The sequence below is a fragment of the Natrix helvetica genome, assembly GCF_964273705.1.
Source record: "Natrix helvetica genome assembly, chromosome: 12".
NCBI classification, from domain to species: Eukaryota; Metazoa; Chordata; class Lepidosauria; order Squamata; family Natricidae; genus Natrix; species Natrix helvetica.
The window spans coordinates 19,666,619-19,688,183 of NC_138556.1; the positions used below are offsets into that span (position 1 = coordinate 19,666,619).

At 46.2% G+C, this 21,565-nt stretch overlaps 2 protein-coding genes across 3 annotated transcripts; one reads left to right on the forward strand and one right to left on the reverse strand.

Annotated features, from left to right (window-relative positions):
• Positions 1-451: 451 nt before the first annotated feature.
• TM2D3 (TM2 domain containing 3) lies at positions 452-5,908 on the forward strand. The gene is made up of 6 exons (XM_081965013.1): positions 452-605; positions 1,869-1,964; positions 3,327-3,484; positions 4,521-4,695; positions 5,001-5,076; positions 5,599-5,908. The coding sequence occupies exons 1-6, from the start codon at positions 512-514 to the stop codon at positions 5,762-5,764; spliced, it is 765 nt and encodes a 254-aa protein (XP_081821139.1). The 5' UTR covers positions 452-511; the 3' UTR covers positions 5,765-5,908.
• A 396-nt stretch (positions 5,909-6,304) lies between these two features.
• Positions 6,305-21,235, reverse strand: TARS3 (threonyl-tRNA synthetase 3). Of its 2 annotated transcripts, XM_081965024.1 has the most exons (19): positions 20,911-21,230; positions 20,365-20,451; positions 19,123-19,304; positions 18,133-18,256; positions 17,337-17,458; positions 16,602-16,719; positions 15,710-15,774; positions 15,414-15,492; positions 14,397-14,543; positions 13,955-14,053; positions 12,629-12,795; positions 12,286-12,448; positions 11,507-11,644; positions 11,350-11,427; positions 10,718-10,818; positions 9,818-9,922; positions 9,649-9,721; positions 8,883-8,997; positions 6,305-7,753 (listed from the first exon to the last, which is right to left on the reverse strand). In XM_081965024.1, the coding sequence occupies exons 1-19, from the start codon at positions 21,130-21,132 to the stop codon at positions 7,605-7,607; spliced, it is 2,334 nt and encodes a 777-aa protein (XP_081821150.1). In that variant the 5' UTR covers positions 21,133-21,230; the 3' UTR covers positions 6,305-7,604. The 2 variants fall into 2 exon arrangements, 1 of the variants encoding a protein (XP_081821150.1); XR_014176376.1 differs by lacking the exon at positions 9,649-9,721 and having other exon boundaries at positions 7,619-7,753; positions 9,770-9,922; positions 20,911-21,235.
• Between the last annotated feature and the right edge of the window lie 330 nt (positions 21,236-21,565).

Consider the following 21,565-nt stretch of genomic DNA (forward strand, 5'->3'; position numbering starts at 1 on the left):
GGACGCCCCCCACCCCCAAAGCCAGGGAGCCTCGGCGGGCAACGGGGCAAGGCTGGGGATTGAGACTGCTGGGTTCACACGACCCGGCGCCTCGCCTACTGGGGGAAATGCCCGTAACCCCCTTTTGGGAAGCACTGGACCATAAGTACACAAGCTCCTTTTGCACACTCCCGAGCCAGGTTTAATTTTTTTGCACAAGGGGAAAAACTCCCAAACCAGGTTGCATTAACCAAGTTGGTTTATCGCGCCACCGCAGCAACAGACGGTTCAGGCTTGACTGAGTCGCCTTCTGCCAGGACACGTCGATGCCCCTCCGGCCCTGGCGGGGGCGACCGAAAACGATCGCCGAGGACTAAGAAAGGACGGCCAACAGGCCCAGAAGCTCTTCTCCTTCTCTTCCCGCGCAGGCGCAGAGCCGCGGCTTGCCTCGCTGCTCCGCCTCTTCCTCGGCCGTTTCCGTGGAGAGGGGAGGGGGGGGCGGAGTCGGGCCCTGTCCCCGGATGAGGGCAAGATGGCGGCGGCGGGGATGGCTGCGCTGCGGGCGCTGAAGCGGCTCTGTTGTGTCGCCGTTTTCCTCTCGCAGCTCTACGTCCTCTCCGGCCGGGGTGAGAAATGGGGACGGGGGGCGCTCGGAGGGACTTCTTTCCCCTCCTTTCCCTTCATTAATTAGGCTAATCAGGACAGACTCCTGGGGGGGCACTTATGGGGAGGGGCCACAGGAGAAGGGGGCACTTATGGGGGGCTCGAGGGTCCCAGGAGCCCCTCTGGGGTATATGGGGGGGACTCGTAATGTGGGCTGGGGAGTGCACTCTGCACATGTTTCAAGGAGGCTTTCATCCCCCCCAGTTGCTTCTGAATTGAGTAGGTGGGCTTCTGCCATGGGGGAGGGGCTGTTGGAGCCCCACAGGGGGGGCGGGGGGGCTTCTCTGGAGGAAGGACTCTGGGACAATTCTTCCCCGGCCTTTGGGGGTCCCGGACTGGAAAAAAAGGTTCTGGGTTCAAGGAAACCAGCGAAGGGGTCGTCGGGTGGTGCAGAATGGGCTGAAAGCATAAACAGCATGAACAAGAGTGGGAAGGGACCTTGGAGGTCATCTAGCCCAACCTCCTGCCCACGCAGGGGACCTGTACTAGGATCGAACTGCCGGCCTTTCTGATCAACAAGCCCAATGTCTTAGCCACTGAAGGGGGGGGGGGGGGGGATAAAAATGTAAACACGGGGCCAAGGACAGCCGAGTGTCCCAGTGCTGCTCTTTAGGCTGAGCTCTGTACAAGCAGAGAACCCTCAACTTAAAACGGTCCTTTTGGTGACCACTTGAAGTTACAACAACACTTAAAAATAGGGACTTGGGGTCATTTTTCAGACTTGCGACCGTTGCAGCCTCAGAATCCAGATCAAAATTTGGATGCTTGGCCACCGACTCGTATTTATGACGGTTGCAGTGTCCCCAGGGGTCACGGGATCCTCTTTGGCGACCTTCTGACCAGCAGAGTAGTTAAGATTCACTTAACAACTTTGCTGGTCGCAGAGAGCTTCTGCGCCGAAGACAAATTCCTTGTGTGTCCAATCACACTTGGCCAATCAAGAATTCTATTAACAACGGTGTTATTAACTTAAGAACAGCAGTTATTTCCTTAACGACGGTGGCAAGAAAGGTGGTACAATGGGACAAAGCTCACTTAACCAATATCTCACTTAACAACAGAAATTTTGGCCTCCATTGTGGTCGTATGTCAAGGACTACCTGTAAGTCTCCTTTTTGTGGGGTCCCAGTGGATTTCACCCTGAATTGCCCTAAATTCTAGCTAAAGACCGTCCTGCACAGGCCTAGTCTGCCTGTGTCTCAGGTCCTCTCTCTCTGCTTTTCTAGGGTCGCTGAGCTTGGAACATTCCCACTCACAGGCTTCGCTCTCAAAGATGGCGGGGCTCCCTTCCAGCACCCACATCCCAGCATCCCAAGTGCCAGGTAGGTCATGTGTTACAATCCCATCGCTTGGTTTCGGAAGAGTTTTCGCTTTCTGAAACATTCCAGCGAAACATTTTTTAAAAATGTCCCTGGGTAATAAGAGTTCAGGAGATCAGCTTAATCCAATCTGCTACTTTCTCTCCGCTCGTTTATTTTGCTGGTTTTAATATTGAAAGTCACACTCCGCTTTTCTCTACTAAAGCGAGTCGGTCACTGATGTTTTCCAGGTGAAAATCATCATTTCCTCTGGAGGAAAGTCACGGCATTGCAGGGTGGATTTGATTTAAATCAAGTCGATTCAAATCACAATGTAAATCACTAGTAAAAAGGGTTGATTTAAATCAACTCGGTTTAAATCATAATTTTTAAAGAGCAGCTGTCACCTCTGTCCCACAGCAGCTCCTCCTCCTCTGACCTGCTATTGACTCACCGACAGTCCCAATGTTGCAGAATATACAGCCTCCTCACGCTACATAGCTAAGCTCCATTTCATGCTGAATAAACTACATTCTTAATGTATCTTAAATAGAAAAATATCATTAGATTTTTACTCCAAAAGCATTTTATTAAATGTGATAAAAATCAGATTTAAATTTTTAAAATTCAATTTTTGAATTAAAAAAATCTATTTTTATCTACCCCGCAGCATTGTAAAAATGTCTAAAATTTGGTTACATATCATAGCAGGGAAGCAGAATTCGCCCAGTATCTCTCTCCCCCCCCCCCCCGGGGGGGGAGCTACTGACCTCCAAGAAAAACCAATTCAGGACCATGCTATATCACTTAACTATTTGTTTATATTTCATGTTTCTTAACCTCCCATCTCCCTCAGAGTGAGTACTCCTAGGAGTAAGCTACTTGTAGAATTGCTAAACCAAGAGTTATAAATACGTGGTCAGAAAATGGTAATGGAATTCCCGAGGACTCAAAAGAAGTTTCATATATGTTATTTTAGGGAAGATAGGTAAAGGTTCCCCTCGCACATATGTGCTAGTCGTTCCTGACTCTAGGGGGCAGTGCTCATCTCCATTTCAAAGCCCAAGAAGAGCCAGCGCTGTCCGAAGACGTCTCCATGGTCATGTGACCGCAGGACTAAACACCAAAGGCGCATGGAACGCTGTTCCCTTCCCACCAAAGGTGGTTCCTATTTTTCTACTTGCATTTTTTACCTGCTTTCGAACTGCTAGGTTGGCAGAAGCTGGGACAAGTAACGGGAGCTCACTCCGTTAGACGGCACTAGGGATTCGAACCGCCAAACTACCGATCTTTCTGATTGAAAAGCTCAGCATCGTAGCCACTGAGCCATTGTTCCGTAAGGAAGATACTGAAACATTTTTTTAAAACTATGTTTTATTTCTGCAGAGGGCACCTCCATTCCAACTTATGTGACCCGATGCCCCAGTAATGGGATTTGTAGCCGGCTGCCTCCGGAATGCACGACTTGCAGAACAAACTATTCTTGCATCTATGGCAAATCGGTTGCGTTTGAATGTGAAGCCAAACCCCAAGTCCATTGTGTTGTAAGTTAAAAAGCTTTCTTTATAAACAAACAGGCATGGCATGAAAATAGTCCCTGGTGTTTACTTCGTGTAGGAATAAGTAATTATTTTAGTCTATTCCAGAAAAACTGAACACTAACAATTACTTTGCTCTTCTGATTTGAAGCAGTGTTTCCCTGCTGGAGACGGGAACGGTTTACTTGAAAAAGAACAATTGCAGAATTCTCAACTAGCAGAAACATCCCACTTATTTAAATGATTTTTTTTTATTAAATAGCTTCAATTTCTATTAGGGTTGAAATCTGTTATTTTTTTAGTTTTGTTTTTATTCTAACATATAGTTACAGTTATATGTTCACATAGTTATTCTTATTTATCTTTATCACTTTTACATATTTGTTTTTACATGTAAGGTTAAAATACACATCCTGGCTTGCTTTGGTTACCATCCCATACACCTATTTTGTATCATCACCACCCTATTTTTTTATTTTATTTTCATCCTCCCTCCCTTCTTTACTTCCTTCCTTCCGCCTTTCCCTTACCTCCTTCCCTTGCCTTATGCCTCTCCCCTACTCCTCTCTTCCTCCTCCTGCATTCTCTCTTCTCTTTCTATCCCTTCCCTCCTTCCTCTCCTTTCTTCCTTCTCTTCTCCTCTCCTCTCTTCCTTTCCTTTTCTGTTACTGTGGTTATCTCTTTTCAACTCTGAACTGGTGTATTTTCGGGATGATATTCCCGCAAACCCTATTATAATTTTATGCTCTCCTATTCCCTTTTCTTCGTTATCATGTCCTAAATGCTAGGGCTGAAGTCTGCTGTTGACAGCTGAAGAGATGAAACAGCAAGTGAGCAAAAACATATTACCTTTAATCTCAATTTTTCAACCTTGACAACTTTTAAGATATGTGGACTTTGATTTCCAGAATTCCCTAGCCAACCATGCTCTCTGGGGGACTCTGGGAGTTGAAGTCCAAACCTCTTGATGAAATTGAGAAGCACTGATCTTAGCTGTGAATCACACTCAGGAGGAGGATGACCTTCACTGCTTCCTTTGCAGGATCAAAATAACCACCCTCAGAAGACTTTCTTGATTAACATGACTTGCCAATTTTGCTGGCAGCTGCCACCCTCCAACTACCTTTGCTCCAATCCTACCAACTGCAAGACAGTCTCCTGCCCTCGGGAGCGCTACACGGCCAATTGCACCGTGAGGGACCACATCCACTGTCTAGGTAAGCCAGCCATCTCGCCAGCTTGGGTAACCTGTCCTCTTTTCCTGCAGTTCCCGGAAGTCTGCCTTGTAAATCTTTAGCTTTGTATTCTGAAAGAAATCATGAGCTTATTTTATTTTTTCTGAAAGTCAGCAGCTGATGGTTTTTTCCTCTGTGCCCCAAATACCAGGCTTATAATGTCTCTCTTGTTGCAATGACAACTTTGCAGTGACAACAATTTTAAGGCTGTGCCTTGTTTTTCTTGTCCGCATCCATCTTTGCAATCGCACTTTCAAGATTTTTACATCTGTTGTTTTTTTTTAAAGGAAATCGTACTTTTCCCAAGATGCTCTATTGCAACTGGACCGGAGGCTACAAATGGTCAACAGCCTTGGCCTTAAGGTAGGATAAGAAGCACTAACCCCTGGACACTCTGGATAATACTTGGATAGTGCTTTAAATATATATACCAGGTGCTTTGACAAAACACCTAATCATTCCCCTGGCTCAGCTGATAAAGGAGGAGAGCTTGTGGCTTAAAGGTTAATATAACTGCCTAACATGTAAAATAGCCCAAGTTCAAATCCCAGTAAGGGTATGGCTAGCTGATGAGAGATAAATAGCTTGAAATAGATCTATACTAGTCTCCCATTTATTTATCAGCAAAAAATGTTACATCTATCTGTCTATATTTCAAATTCAGGCTGCTGGGAAGAAATTGTAATCTACGTGTTAAGTAAGCAAACTTTCTCTCAATTTTTAACCCGCCAAACTGGCAGGATGAGTTCTTTCAGCGCATTGTTCTAGAACAACCCACTTAGGATTTGCAGAGTCCTTGTTTTTTGCAATAACATTTATTCACTTTTGCTGCAAAAACCAACCGTCCCGGGGCAGTCTCTAATCCTTTCCCGTGTCGTCTTTCAGCATCACGCTCGGTGGCTTTGGCGCAGACCGGTTCTACCTGGGACAGTGGCGGGAGGGGCTGGGCAAACTCTTCAGTTTTGGCGGCCTGGGGATCTGGACACTGATAGATGTGCTCCTGATTGGAGTCGGGTACGTGGGTCCCACAGATGGTTCACTCTACATCTAAGCATCGCAACAATTGGGTGGATCACCCTGAGAAATTCACAGTTCGGACTTGGATCTCTCTGGAATCACTTGCACGTCTGTTTAATGTACAGTATCTGTACTCGGCCTGCCTTTATTTTAAGGTAAAATAAAATGACTTGTGGAATGCTTGGCTGGTGTAGATTTCTTTCTGTTTTGGGCATCACCTTTGTTTTGTTTTGTTTTATGAAAAAACAAAGCCTACAGAACTATTTCCTTGCTGCATTGAACAAATTTAGGTTAGCACAAAGCATTGGTGTTATATCATAATCGTGCCTACTACAGGTGTTAAGGATGGAGTTGGCTATTTAAGATTATTTATTATAGAGCGCAGAGTGACAATGCCAAAATACAGCCCATAGTAGAGGCTTTGCTGATTTCCTGGTGCGAGAAATGAAGCAAAAAAATGTTATCTGGACATATATTTATAATAATTTATATTTTTATCTCTTGTAAGGTTTTTTTTTTAAATCGAAATGTGATGTGAACGTGCGATATGATAAATTGTAATTTCCCAAAGAAAGAGGCTGGTTGAGACGGTTACCAGGATGAAATGTTTGTTTTATTCAGCCAAAGAGGCAAAGCGCTCTACGTATGCCGTCCCTCAATTCAAAAGCTCCAGCTTTGGAGAATCTTCTGCGGCTTTCTTAGAAACACTCCAGTGAGATAACCAATCCAGGAAGACACAAATCTGCTTCCCCCCCACCCCGTTCCCGGCAAGAAAGCAAAGTGTAAGTAAGGCATCATCAGGAACGTACTTGCAAGCTCTCCAAAGAGATGGCAAAATTGATAAACTCATTTGGACAGAACAGCTTCCTCACAGATAGCATCCCTCCAAAATTAATAATAATAAGATATGAAGGTGGAAGTTGGCCTATTTTGCAACAACATCCTTGTAGGAACAATTTAGAATTTGAACTTGAGGGTTCTGGAGAACAGATAGTGGAAATTTTGAGTAGTTCGGAGAACCGGCAAATACAACCTGTGCCTGCCCCAGGAGTGGGGAGGGAATGGAGATTATTTTGCAGTATTCTTTCCCTGCCTCTGGATATGATGGTGCCTTCGGGTCAGTGTTGATTCCTGTCATGTGCCAGGACATGACCCAGCAGTTTTCTAAGATTTTCAGAAATTGTTTGCTCTTGCTGCTTTCCTAGGGCTGAGAGAAAGTGGCTGGCTCTAAGTCCCCCTCCTGGCTCCATGCCTAGGGAAGGATTAGAACTCACTGTCTCCTTGTTTCTAGCCTGGTGCTTAATCACTCTGCCTTTCATTCTGTATATTCTACCTTGTACTCTGCTTATCGTATATCATCAGGTAAACGGACATGATTTTATGAAGTTGCCTATAAAAGGCGGCTTCTCAAGAGTGGAAATATTTCTGTTCGTGGGAAGGGAGGATAACCTGCTCCCTCGCCCATCAATAGCAGCAACCACACTTACAAATAAATGTCCACAAAAGGCATCTCTCATGCTCTATGACAGGGGTCTCCAAATTTAGCCACTTTTTAAGATTTGCGGACTTCGACACCCAGAATTCCCCAGCCAGCCCCCCTGGGAGTGGAAGTCCACAAATCTTAAAAAGTGGCTGAGTTTGGAGACCTTTTGCTCTATGAGATCCAAGCCATTATCTCTGGGGCTCTCTTTTCCTTTTAAAAACAAAACATGCACGCAAACAGTCAAAAGAATCCAGAAGTAGTTTCAGCTTTGCAACCGGCACCCACCATCCTTGGGCGACTGGAAACGCCACAACCCTGGATAACGGCAAGTAAATCCAAGGTTACAGTTCCACCTTTCTGGAATTTTTCTTGGTTCTTTGTTGGCGATGAACTAGAATTCTTCCTCTGCGTGTAAAGTACGCGAGGCTTTCAGCTTCTGTAGTTTCTGGAGGGCCAAAGGAACCGAAACTTCTCCGTGAATTTTGTTGTCCCGGGTTCGGACGTTGATGGCGTTGCCTGCTTTTTCCTTCTCTCCAACCACTGCAAGGAAACAAGGTTAGGGCAACTGTGCCTCAAAGGAGGGTTAATTCCTTAGAAACCCCGATAGCGCCAAGTAAGCGTTTAAAAGATTACACCATCAAGCGTTATTTCAAAGAATTGACCTTTAAGGAAATTTCAAGTTGTACAAATCTAAATTTAGAGTTCTCATTTATAGATAAGTCCTTGACTTAACAACCGCTCACTTAGTGGCCAAAATTACAGACTTCAAGAAAGGTGCCACCCCCATTTGTGATCTAGTTTGGTTGCTAGGCCATAAACCAAAACTTCTCCGTGAATTTAGCCTCGATGGCCATTTGTAGTGGCCGATAGTCACAGGAGCAAAACTTAACAGTATTTATTTTATTTTTTTTGCTGGAAACTAGCCTTTATTTAAAATAAAAATGGGTTTACTTAACTATTATTTGCTTTCATAACACTGCCCCAAAAGTTATAAAATTAGGCTGGTCATGTGATGACTTGCTTAACGACTGACATAACTTAAGATGATAATTCCCAGCTGAAGCAGAGAACTGCCTATATCAGGGATGTCCAAACTTGGCAACTTTTAAGACTTGTGGAAGCTAAGACTTTAAGCCAGGGGTGTCCAAACTTGGGAACTTTAAGACTTGTGGACTTCAACTCCCAGAATTCTGGGAGTTGAAGTTCCCAAGTTTGGACACCCCTGCTTTAAGCTATGCTGGCTGGAGAATTCTGGGAGTTGAAGTCCACAAGTCTTAAAGTTCCCAAGTTTGGACACCCCTGCTTTAAGCTATGCTGGCTGGAGAATTCTGGGAGTTGAAGTCCACAAGTCTTAAAGTTCCCAAGTTTGGACACCCCTGCTTTAAGCTATGCTGGCTGGAGAATTCTGGGAGTTGAAGTCCACAAGTCTTAAAGTTGCCACACCCCCGGTCTATATGGTTAGAAGAAATATTTATGGCAATTCTTTTTTCTATTAACTTGGCAAAAAGGCTCTTATGTAGTGGGAATAACATTTATTCTCATCACTTCTCCTAACCCTGTAAGGTTATTCCCAGCCCCTCCAATGATTAAACAATTCTACCACGCTCAATCAGGAGACCCGGGACATGGGAGAGCCAGTTTAATTTTTTTTAAAAAATAGCATAGGTACCAAAAATGAAGTTATACTGAGCCAGCTGTGCATTTCTTATCTTCTTATTCAACGTGCAGCTCTGATCTAAGTCAACATCCGCCATAAGCCCAGCTTCACAAGCCTCGTTGCAGACCTAAGCATGAAGAAATGCTGTTTTTATAGCCCTTGCAGAATAAGGGTATAGAATAGAGATTAAAAAAGCAACAGAACCACGGAGTTGAAAGGGACCTTGGAGGTCTTCTAGTCTAACCCCTGCTCACGTAGGAAACCCTATAGCATTTCACAAAAATGGTTGCCCAATCTCTTCGTAAAAGTTCCCCTCGTACATACGTGCTAGTCGTTTCCAACTCTAGGGGGCGATGCTCATGTCCGTTTCAAAGCCGAAGAGTCAGCGCTGTCCGAAGATGTCTCCGTGGTCATGTGGCTGGCATGATTCAACGCCGAAGGCGCACAAAACGCTGTACCCTTCCCACCAAAGGAGGTCCCTATTTTTCTACTTGCATTTTTTTTAGGTTGGTAGAAGATGGGACAAATCACGGGAGCTCACTTCGTTACGCAGCGCTAGGGATTCGAACCGCCGAACTGCCAATCTTTCTGATCAACAAGCTCAGCGTCAGCCCGAGCCACCGCGTCCCTTAATCTCTTCTTAAACACTTTCAAATTGGAGCACCCACAATTGAAATATCCACAACAACATTTTGAAGCATCAAAATGGGGCGTTTTCCCTCCTCGCAGCCCTCTACCTGCCCTGCTCTTCCTTTCTATGGATCATCTCTGCTCTCACCTGCTGGGCATATTCCTCACAGGTAGGTCCAACAGGAACCAGCATGACTTGCCGAGGGGAGAGCCAAAAAGGCCTGGACGGGAAAAGGAACGGGCCGAGGTTAACCGTTTTTAAACCTCACCGTGACAACCTACAGGGAGCCTTTTTTCTCCTAGGATCAGATGCCCACCATTTGCCACTGTAGTTTTCTGCCAGGATAGCCACCATCCTCTCCACAGAGCCCAGAATCGCTCGATGGATGATTACAGGCCTCGTCTTGTCGTTGCCGTCTTTGCTGAAAAGCGAAACAAACGAGAACTTTTCAACTTCGTTTTTTGCTGTCCTTCTAATTTGGGTTTCATCGTTTTCTGTCGTGCAACGTGCCCAATAAGGCGAAGGTTCTGGTTATTCCTTGCCCCTGAGAGAGCTTTTAAGGAAGCCGTCATCAAATGTGTTGGAGAGCCAGGGCTCCCCAACCTTGGCAACTTTAAGGCTGGTGGATTTCAACTCCCATAATTCTGGGAGTTAGCCCGCCAGGCTTAAAGTTGCCAAGATTGGAGATGCCTTCTCTAAGCACTGATGTTTCTATTGCTCCTATCCTCCTTCATCTTTGCACAATGCAACATTCCTTCTTTCAGCTAGCACTGATGACATTCCCTTGTTGGGTCATGAAACGTCTGCAAGAAAACCACCAAGCTCAGAGAGGATCAAGGACCATGCAGTCCTCCTCCTCCTCTCCACACACCCTTTAAGCACTGATGATGTTGCCTAGTTGGATCATGAAACGTCTGCAAGAAACCACTAAGCTCAGAGAGCACCAAGGACCCCACAGTCTCTCCACGCTCAAATACAAAATACCAAATGTTTCTCTAATCCTTCTGGCAACACAGTTGGATTGAAGGACATTCAGGAACTGCCTGAGTGCAGATTGAGCATCTGAACTGGTTTAATTCCTCCTCACCTCGTGGCTACCACCTTTGCTCCATCACCTTGCCATTCCTCCCTGTTTTTAGCCTCTTTGGTCACAGCCTTTTCCTTCCAAAACTCCCCCGTTTTCTCTGGGTCACAACCTTGGGTTGTGGACACTTACCCAACGTAAGTCAAATTAAACCGGACGGGTAGCTGGAAGTCAAGCTGGATCGTAGCACACTGGTGGTACCGGCCGATAGCATCTTTGATTGTAATATCGATCTGCAAAAGACACAATAATACTTTATCTATCTATCATCTATCTATCTATCTATCTATCTATCTATCTATCTATCTATCTATCTATCTATCTATCTATCATCTATCTATCTATCTATCTCTATTTATATCTATCATCTATCTATCTCATATCTGTCCATCTATCCATTCTATCTATCTATCTATCTATCTATCTATCTATCTATCTATCTATCTATCATCTATCTATCTATCTTGTATGATGCCCAACTTGTCTGACATTATGAACCTATATCTTGTGATCACCAAAGAAGAGAGCATGCATCTTTTTAAACCTTAAAAGGAAATAAAAAATCTAAGGCATTGATGACCCAGAAAAAAACCACAACAGGGAGCTTAACCTCAGTGCAAAAAGTGGTAAAATTAGACGTGACTCACTGCTTAACGACTGAGGTTCTGGTACCAATGCTGATAATAAATTGAGGACTACCTGTGCAGAATGGAGTTTGCGTTCCCGGGCAAGATTTTGGCTCGAACCCAGAGCCTCTCACTAACCTTGGGCCCATAAAATGCCCCGTCACCTGGATTGAGTTTCCAAGGTTCCCCAAAGTCATCCAAGCTGTTCTGGAGTTGCTGAAGTCAGAAAGAAGAAGAATTGCAGTTAAAATCCCCTCTGTGTTCTGCCCCGCTCCACACACCTTGCCACCCTCACCTTCTCTGCCTGGTCCCAGATCTCCTTCTCCCCTAGGAAGTTGTTGGGTCTTGTGGAAAGATGCAGCTGGAAGGTGAAACCAAAAACAGCATAGACGGACTGCAGGAAATCCAGACATCCTTTCATCTCCTCCTTGATCTGAAAGTGAAGACATCCATCAGCAGGAACTTCAAAGGTGAAAGGAGCTGGTATTTCCCTAAAAACAATATCCCTGTTGTGGCCCACCAGTGGCCAGCAGAGCTGGCAGCAGATTCGGACAGAGAGGAGGGTTGGGGAGGAACCTGGGCCAGTCCTGGAGTCTGGGGAAGGCTCTGGGGAGGGCTCTGTGTTGGAGGGAGAGAACAGCTGGAGCCTGTTCCCAGTGTGCGCATGTGTAGAGTTGCCAGATGAAGGGAACAGCTGAAGAAGAGGGGTCAACTTGGGAGGAAGGCCACAGGTGGACGATGAATGGCCCCTCCCAGAGGGAATAAAAGAGGAGCGAAAGGGGAGTGGAGTTTGCAGGAGACAATCAGTTCGCTTAATTGGTTCGTGATTCTCCGAGACTCCTGGCCAAGGTCTGCAGATATCAGCCTGGCAGCTCTCCAAGCCAGATAAGGTCTGTGACTGTAAATCCTCCCTTGAAAGACTTTGCTGGGTGTGAATGAGCAGAATTCACAGCCCATTCATAAAAGGGGGTTTTGTCGGGACCAGGAGTTTGCTTCCTGCTCTTGGGAAGCCTTAGTCGCAACACTCCCTCCCTTAGTTCCCTGCAGTGCAACAACCCAAGTGAGGTGTCCTACCTGCTCCATCGTGCAGAAGAGATGAGCGTCATCTTGTTGGAAGCGTCGGACTCGCGTCAGACCACTGAGGGTCCCCGAAAGCTCGTTGCGGTGAAGTACCCCAAAATCAGCCAGTCTCAGAGGCATCTCCCTCCAAGACCGAGGACGATGGGCAAACATCAGGCTGGCAGAGATGGGGAGAAGTCTGCTAGATCGAGCAACAATGTTCACCTCCACTTATGGAGATCCCATGACCCCGTTTTTCCCTGTAGGATTTCGACATGTAATCCCGGGGGTCAAAGGAGCCTCACGTTAAGGGCTTAATTCCACAACCTGCTGAGAAAAGAGAGACAGGGACCCTCACCAGTGTCCGGGACAGTTCATCGGCTTCAGGGCAAAGATTTCTTTTTCCGCCTCGAAAGAGAACATGTTCTCACTGTAATGCTGCCAGTGGCCCGAGGTTTCCCAAAGTTTACTGTTGTAGATATTGGGTGAAACGACTTCCACGAAGTTCCGTCTCTGATACTCTTCCTGTATAGGATAAGGTGGTGTCAGCCCCCCCAAAACACAAGTACGACACACGGAGATACTGCTGAGTAGTTGACTTATTGATCCTACGGACAGAATCTTGCCAGACTAAAGCAACTATGCAGAATGAATTAGATACGCTTTGTGAACTGCTTGGGAGGGACAGTCTTAGCTGTCTTCCTGCCCATCAGACTTTCCAAGCTGGGTTGCCTCTTTGCCCTCTGGAAAGCAGCCCCTCCCTTCCTCCTGGGACTCCAGACTCCATCCTGGCACAGGTGGTGAACAGGTGATGGGACAAAATACATGCTGACCGCCTTTGATCTGAGGCCCTTAAAAATTCACGTGATTTATGCTAGATTTGGCAGATGGGAAGGACCAAATCAGACCAAAAAGTGTTGTGGCCCACCAGCAGCCAGCAGAGCTGTCAGAAGATTCAGACAGTGAGGAGGTTGGGGAGGAACCTGGGCCAGTCCTGGAGTCTGGGGAAGGCTCTGATGATGGCTCTGTGTCGGAGGCAGAGAGGGGGCCAGGGCCATCTGACAGTTATCAGCTGCCTTCAGAGTCAGACATCAGTGAGGCAGAAGAACAGCTGGAGCCTGTTCCCCAAGTGTGAATGCGCAGAGTTGCCAGACGAAGGGAACAGCTAAAGAACTTGGGAGTAAGGCCACAGGTGGACGATGAGTGGCCCCACCCAGAGGGAATAAAAGAGGAGCGAAAGGGGAGTGGAGTTTGCAGGAGACAATTAGTTCGCTTAGTTGGTTTGTGACTCTCCGAGACTCCTTGCCAAGTTTTGCAGATCTCGGCCTGTCAGCTCTCCAAGCCAGATAAGGTCTGTGACTGTAAATCCTCCCTCGAAAGACTTTGCTGGATGTGAATGTGCAGAATTCACAGCAGATTAATCAAAGGGGTTTTTGTCAGGACAAAGACTTTGCTTCATGCCCCTGGGAAGCCCAGGTCAGAACAAAAAGCATGTCTCGTTTATACATAACTTCATTTTTGCACGTAATCATTGTTGGGTTCCAAAACCCCAGGCACCCTGAGATTCATGTAAGCAATGTGAGGTTATGGCCTCTCTATAAATGGTTGGGGAATTCTGAGAGCTGAAGTCCACACATCTTAAAGTTCTCAAGGTTTAGAAACACCGCTGTGTAGCTGCACTTACTTTGATGAAATCCACGAGCGTGTTGTAAATAAAGGCTCCACGGGGAAGAAAGAAACAGCTTCCAGGGCTCAGGTCATGGAAAAAGAAGAGCTCTTGTTCCTGTAGAGTCACCCAAAGTGAAAAGAAGAGTCAGCCTTACCAAGAGAAGGAATAGGCGTAGCTCAGGGTTGACCTTTTCTTGCAAAGCCTACTCCTTCCTAGCACTGAAGATGTTACCTAGTTGGGCCAGCCCAGAGAGCACCAAACGCACCACAGTCAACCTTGACAGGGTGAAGTTGTGTAATTCTCAAATGTAACAACAGATGCACAGCAGCCCCCTGAATGTTCTTGCACAGGATCCCAACCTACCCTACAGGGACCTCTAGGCCATCATAAATCCAAAGGTTTTCAGGCCCCCTAAGAAGCTTCACTCTGAGTTTCTCCCTCCAAGTCCAAAGCCCACCTTGCCAATTTTCCTGTGATCTCGTTTTTTGGCTTCCTCCTGGAATTTTTCCCACTCCTTCATCATTCTGGCCTCTGGGAAAGAGATTCCGTAGATCCGTTGCAAGGTTTCCATGTTGGACTTCCCCTCCCAATAGGTCGACGAATTCTAATAATGCAAAACAATGGCACAAAACAAAAAAACAAAATTCACCAAAAAGTGGGGAATGGAGAGATGATTTAAGAGTCTGAGAAATAAATGCACTATTATGCTTCCCTGATCATCCGAGCCAGTGTTTCCCGACCTCGGTGGCTTTAAGATGTGTGGACTCCAAGTCCCAGAATTCCCCACCCAGCTGAGTTGAAGTCCAAGCATCTTAAATTTACCAGGATTGAGACACAGTCATCTGGATCCTTCCCAGGAACAAAAGTTATCAGAAGCGGCCCAGGGTTTCTTGATAAAACTCAACACGTACTCTTCGTTTTTGATACACCCTACTTATATATCAGGGACACAGTGGCTCAGTGGCTAAGATGCTGAGCTTGTCGATCAGAAAGCTCGGCCGTTCGGTGCTTTGAATCCCTAGCACCGTGCAATGGAGTGAGCTCCCGTTCCTTGTCCCAGCTTCTGCCAAACGAGCAGTTCGAAAGCATGTAAAAATGCAAGTAGAAAAATAGAAACCCCCTTTGGTGGGAAGGGAACAGCGTTCCCTGCACCTTTGGTGTTGAGTCATGTCGGCCACATGACCACGGAGACATCTTCAGACCGTGCTAGCTCTTCAGCTTTGGAACGGAGATGAGCACCGCCCCCTAGAGTCAGGAACGACCAGCACATATGTGCGAGGGGAACTTTTACCTTATATATCACTATATTTATATTCCTCAGGCTGGCTGAGGAATTCCGGGAGTTGAAGTCTACACATCTCTTCAAGTTCCTAAGGTTGACAAACACAGCTCTATTGGTTACGACGAATGCTTTGAATTGGGTCTGGAATTTTATCCTGACCATTGCATTTCTACTAAAGAAAATCTTTCTTACCTTAATTATCTTTAAGGCCTTTATTTTCCCAGTGTGCCTCACATGAGGGCCTCTGCATAAATCAATCAAGGGACCACACCTATTAGAGGAACATGGAAATAGTTAACTGTGTTTGAGTTATTAGCCACTTCGCTCACCACGAATAAACGTGCTTACACTGAAACATTTCTAAACTTCCACAGCAACAACCTAAGTTCCTTAAACTTAAACCAACATTAGCCTCACGTGCTTCTCCTCTCTAGTTAAGAGAAGAGAAACTATTATTTTAGCACAGAAAATCAAATCCATCTGGTTACCTGTATACAGTTGTGGTCGGCGTGTGAATTTTCTCATTCAGGATCCGGCATTTAAACGTGTTGTACTGTGCAGAGTAGATAAAGAAAATTGGCAAAATAAATATATTGAGACTTAGCCTTTTTTGGAGCCCACGTTCTCTATCTTTCGCTGCTTCACACCAGGACTCCTGGCCAATGTTGGTTGGAAAATTGGAGATCTAGAATTCCTGCATTTTTAGAGGTATCAACTAGGAAAAAATGTGATTCTGTTAACAGTTCCCAGAATTTGAACCAGGATAATTTCCTGCTCCCAGAAATTCTATGAATCTTTTTGGAGAAGCTCTGAATTATTATTAAAGGGATATTTTTATTGTATTCATTTATTCAGTCAATGGCCAGCTACATAACAAAAAAGGGAATAAAAGACAATTGCGATCGGGATCGACAAGAGAAAAATGAGTGTGATTATATATTATTGACAAGAACGAAATGATTCAAATGTGGTATAATCTGAACAGTCCTATTGCAAAAATAATATATTTATTTACCTAGCACTAATGAAATTATACACTAAAATACATGTCCTCCGAAAATCGTTGAAAATAACTAAGCAGGATGTTGATAAAAAGAGAGGTTTTGCCTTATTATCCCTGCAGGAGCACAAAACCGAATAGAGAATAATGAATTAATCAAGGAGAGAAGCAACCTAGAACTAAGGAGAAATTTCCCAATGGTGACAGCAATCAAACAATGGAACAGAAGTTGCCTTCAGACGTTGTGGGTGCCCCATCCTTGGGAGTTTTCAAAAATCAGACTGGACAACCATCTGTCTGAAATGATATGGGGTCTCCTGTTCGAGCAGGGGGTTGGACTAGAAGACCTCAAAGGTCCCTTTGAGAACTTCAGGACTTACTTTAAACATTTCTAGCAAATCTTCTTTTCGGACTTCGAGCCTTTCAAACGGCTGCTTTTCCTTCATGATGCTTTTGCAAATGCTCTCCAGAGTCAGTAACTCTGTACTGGAAACCCCTCTGGAAAAAAATAAGAATTCTAAATCAGTAGGTCCAGCTGCAGCTCCAATAAAATGAAGCCCTGGTCACCTTCACACCACAGGTGAGTCCTACATCCCTTTACCCCAGGTGTAAAGGTAAAGGTTCCCCTTGCACATGCGTGCTAGTCGTTCCTGACTCTAGGGGGCGGTGCTCATCTCCGTTTCAAAGCTGAAGAGCCAGTTCTGTCCGAAGACGTCTCCGTGGTCATGTGGCCGGCATGACTCAACGCGGAAGGTGCACGAAACACTTCTCTTCCCACCAAAGGTGGTTCCTATTTTCCTACTTGCATTTTTACGTGCTTTCGAGCTGCTAGGTTGGCAGAAGCTGGGACATGTAATGGGAGCTCACTCCGTTACATGGTGCTAAGGATTCGAACCGCCGAACTGCCAACCTTTGTGGTCAACAAGCTCAGCGTCTCAGCCACTGAGCCACCGCGTCCCTCGACCCCAGGTCAAAAAAAAAATAGTTTTTTAAATTTAGCCAAAGCATCCTTGATTATTGCAAGCCGCTTTGGACACTGTGGATGAAACATGATAAATATTTTTGTTCTATTTTAATGGAACATTTTATGCACCCCACTAGCTGGCAGAATGTACCTGTTTTCCATATGCATGTCGTAATAGAAGCCGTTTTCAATGGGGGGTCCATAACATAAGCATCCCCCGTAATAATTTTCCATGGCTTCACCAAGAATGTGGGCACTGGAATGCCAATAAACCTAGAGAAAGGGGAGAGGAAGGACCCACAGCAATGAAAGTCCAAAATTGGGGCGACTGGTTTGTATAAATCCAACTGCCAGGGAAGTTAGTTGATTCTTTTGTTTTTATTGAACTACGGTTAACAATGTAAGATTAACATTAACCCAAGATGCTCAGAGAGGGAAAAATAGACCGTATAAAAATATATGAATAGAATGGAATATAGAATAGAATAAGAACAGAGAATAAGAATAGAATAACTTTATTGTCACTTTATACAATAATTGGCATTCATTAAAAATGAAATTTCATTGCATGCAGCTCTTCAATGGTCATCACCTCCAAATTTACACCACATAAACATATGTAGGTCCTCTACATATACAAATTCACCATTTATCTAACATATACCATATTATAGTTTATTCCTATTGATATAAATCAATTCCCATGTTATGTTATCTTAAATTTTCCAGTTGTTACTTGGGCTGCTAAAATGAAACATGGGACATCAGCACAAATCCTGTAGCATCAGCATCTATTCTCAGAATAAGGAAGTTCCTCACATCCATCGGGAAAGCTAGCCCGTTTCGCATAGCCAAGATGGAGCAGCCTTTTTAACGGCTTGTCCTCTTTCATCCGAGCTTCTGCCTTTCAAATGCTTTGCAGGGAAAATGGGGGACCGTCCACTTACCGCCTGAGCATCTTCGTTCTCAAAAGTCAGCAGTTCCAAGGTGGAATCTCCTTCCATCGGCCGGTCAAGGTCCCACAATTCCCCATTCACTCTGGCAATGATGACATTGTCAGCAACTCCCCGGCTGCGGACAGTGGAGATAGGCCAAAGATTTAGCTTCTGCACAGTCCACATAACCCAACAATCCCCTTCAGATATGTCTCAAGGTAATCTCTTTTAAACTGGGCCTTTAATTCTGCAGTTTCAGAGAAAGGGATAAGACAAGAAGCGTAAAAATATAAATGAGTTACAATGCCCATCCCTTGCTTGTGTGTCTCAACCTTGGGTGCTTGCAGAGGGGTGGACACAACTTCCAGAATTCCCCAGCCAGCTAGCTGGAGGATTCTGGGAGTTGACGTCCACCCCTCTGCAAGCACCCAAGGTTGAGACACACTTCTTCCAGGTAACTTTTTAGAATAGAATAGAATAGAATAGAATAGAATAAGGAGTAGATAGCATGAGTAGAGTAGAGTAGAGTAGAGTAGAAGGGAAGAGAATAAGGAGCAGAGTAGAGTAGAAGACAGGAGAGGAGAATAGAATGGAATAACAGAGTTGGAAGGGGCCTTGGAGGTCTTCTAGTCCAACCCCTTGCTTAGGCAGGAAATCCTACACCACTTCAGACAAATGGCTATCCAACATCTTCTTAAAAACTTCCAGTGTTGGAGCATTCACAACTCCTGGAGGCAAGTTGTTCCACTGATCAGTTGTTTTAGGTTATACATTTGTTTTATTTAAAGTGTTCAAGATTCATTTGTGGTCTTTTTTTCACCTGTGGTCCTACCTCTGCTCACCGTCTTCCTAAAATTTCAAGCCAGCTGTAGATCACAGATAGAAAAGACCCAAATTGTCACGTTTATTTCCAATCAAGCAGAGAGATTTATAATTTCAGCCATCCTGGTTTTAGCTACAAAAGCAGAACCGGACTGCACTCTCAGAAATGTCAAAGGTTACCTGAGGTCGACAGCCACCTGGTAGGGGGTCGTCTTCCAGGCCTGTCCGCCCGTCACCTTCCCGTCGGAAAGCGTGATTTGGATCGTCTGACTTTGGCCAGATGTTCTGGAGCGGAGAAATGCATCGCTCTTCTTTTTCAGCTCTTTGTAGAGCTCTAGTCTGCTCCGGATGAAGGTCGGACCCTGGAGGAACAGTTAAAAAGGGCACCTGGCAGGACTTACCTGCAGCCAGGTACCATCTGAGAGGAACACCTGTGTTACACTCACGCTTTGGTGCCAAGGACCTGTCCTTGTTTCTAGGTTCTATCATATCTCAAGGCTTAAAATGGACACCTAACATCAAAAACGTCACCAAAAAAGCACAACAAAGAATGTTCTTTCTGCGCCAACTCAGGAAGCTCAAACTGCCCAAGGAGCTGCTGATTCTACAGCGGAATGTTTGAGTCTGTCCTCTGCACCTCCATAACTGTCTGGTTTGGCTCTGCAACCCAACAAGACAGACAGAGACTTCAACGGATAATTACAACTGCAGAAAAAACAATGGCTACCAACCTGCCTTCCAATGAGGACCCGTACACTGCACGAGTCAAAAAGAGGGCTGTGAATATATCTACAGACCCCTCGCATCCTGGACATAAATTGTTTCAACTCCTACCCTCAAAATGATGCTATAGAGCACTGCACACCAGAACAACTGGACACAAGGACAGTTTTTCCCCAAATGCCATCACTCTGCTTAACAACTAATTCCCACAACACTGTCAATAATTTATCAAGAATGTATTACTATTATTCTTCTCTTCCTTCCTTCCATCTCTTCCCACTTATGACTATAACCATGTTGCTTCTATCTTTACAATTTATATTGTTTTATTTGTTTATTTGTTTTTATTTGTTTCTTTATTCTATTCTAATTCCTTATTCTATTCTATTCTTATTCTCTATCCTATCGTATTCTAAAGAAGATTGGCACAATGTGGACCACCCACCAACTTGGAGAGGGCTGGGCCACCTCCACCATACAGATTGGGGGGGGGGCACTGAAAGACCCCCTCCTCATGTTTAAAAGGAGGGTCAGGCAACCAATGGGAGAGAAATTGGCTGCTTCTTTTTTGAATCAATATATGGACAGAGGTACTTCACCTGTCCCAGCAGGGACAAATGTGAGATGATGGGTCCTTCAAGCTCATCAATCTGAACCCCCACCCCAGGAAAATGCAGCCCCCCCAGAAAGACCACCTACTTCTGGTGGGCCCCCAACTGTAGCTGGGGGCTCCGTTGTCTTCTCCCTTTCCTGCTTCCTTGGGGCGTCTTCAGTCTCCAGAAAGTCCTGGTCAAAATGAAATTAATTGGATGCATTGTCCATTCCCCTGAGGGGCTGGGGACGATGGGACCTGCAGTCTATGTCTGTCTAGGTTGGGGAATGGTGAGAGACGCATTGTCCATTTCCCCCAAGGGACTGGGGATAATGGGACTTGCAGTCTGTCCCTCTTTGGGCCGGGGGATTGCGGGAGGCACATTACCCATACGCTTGAGGGGTTGGGGACGATGGGACTTGCAGTCTGTGCCTATCAAGGCTGGGGAATGGTGGGAGATGCACTGCTCATTCCTCCGAAGGGGCTGGGGACGATGGGACCTGCAGTCTGTGCCTGTCTAGGCCGGGGAATGGTGGGAGACGCATTGCCCATACCCTTGGGGTGCTGGGGACGATGGGACATGCAGTCCGTGCCCCCTCCAGCCCGGGGAAAGGTGGGAGCGGGCCGAAGGAAGCCGCGGGGGTCTCACTCACCTGGCGGGCCCGCTCGGCGGCCAGGCTGCGGCGGAGGTGGAGGAGGCGGTAGCGCAGCTTCTCGTTCTCCTCCCGCAGCGCCCGCAGCTCCGGGCCCGGCCGCTCGGGGGACGCCCAGGCAGAGGCCTCCTTCAGCCGCGCCACCTCGGCCGCCAAGCCCCGCATCTCGCGCTCCTGCCGGGCCAGGCGACCCTCCGCCGCCGCCGCCGCCCCGGCCGCCATCGCCCCGCCGGATAAGGAGGAGGGCCAGGCCGGGCGGAGGCAGAGGAGACCCCTCCTCTCCGCCGCCGCCTCCAGGAAGGGAGGGAGGGAGGAAAGGAAGGGAGAGAAGGAAGGAAGAAGAGAAAGAAAAAGACAAAAGGAAAAAAGGAAGGAAGGAAGCCGCAGCAATGGGATCGCAACAATGTATCTCTTAGCGGAGAAAGTGGGCGGGGCGCCGGCAGACCACGAGGGGGCGTGTCCCTGGAGCCCCGCCCCTTTGGATGGGCCTCCCTCACCAGATGGAAGGGGCTTCCCTGGCAGCCATCTTGACTCTGGACCCTCTCCTCCCTCCCTCCCTCCCTGCCTCCCAGAGATGTGAAGGAGAAGCATGTCGGGGTACAATTCCTGTGGGAAATTTGGGGACCTCAGGTGACCCTGTGGATATAATTTGGGG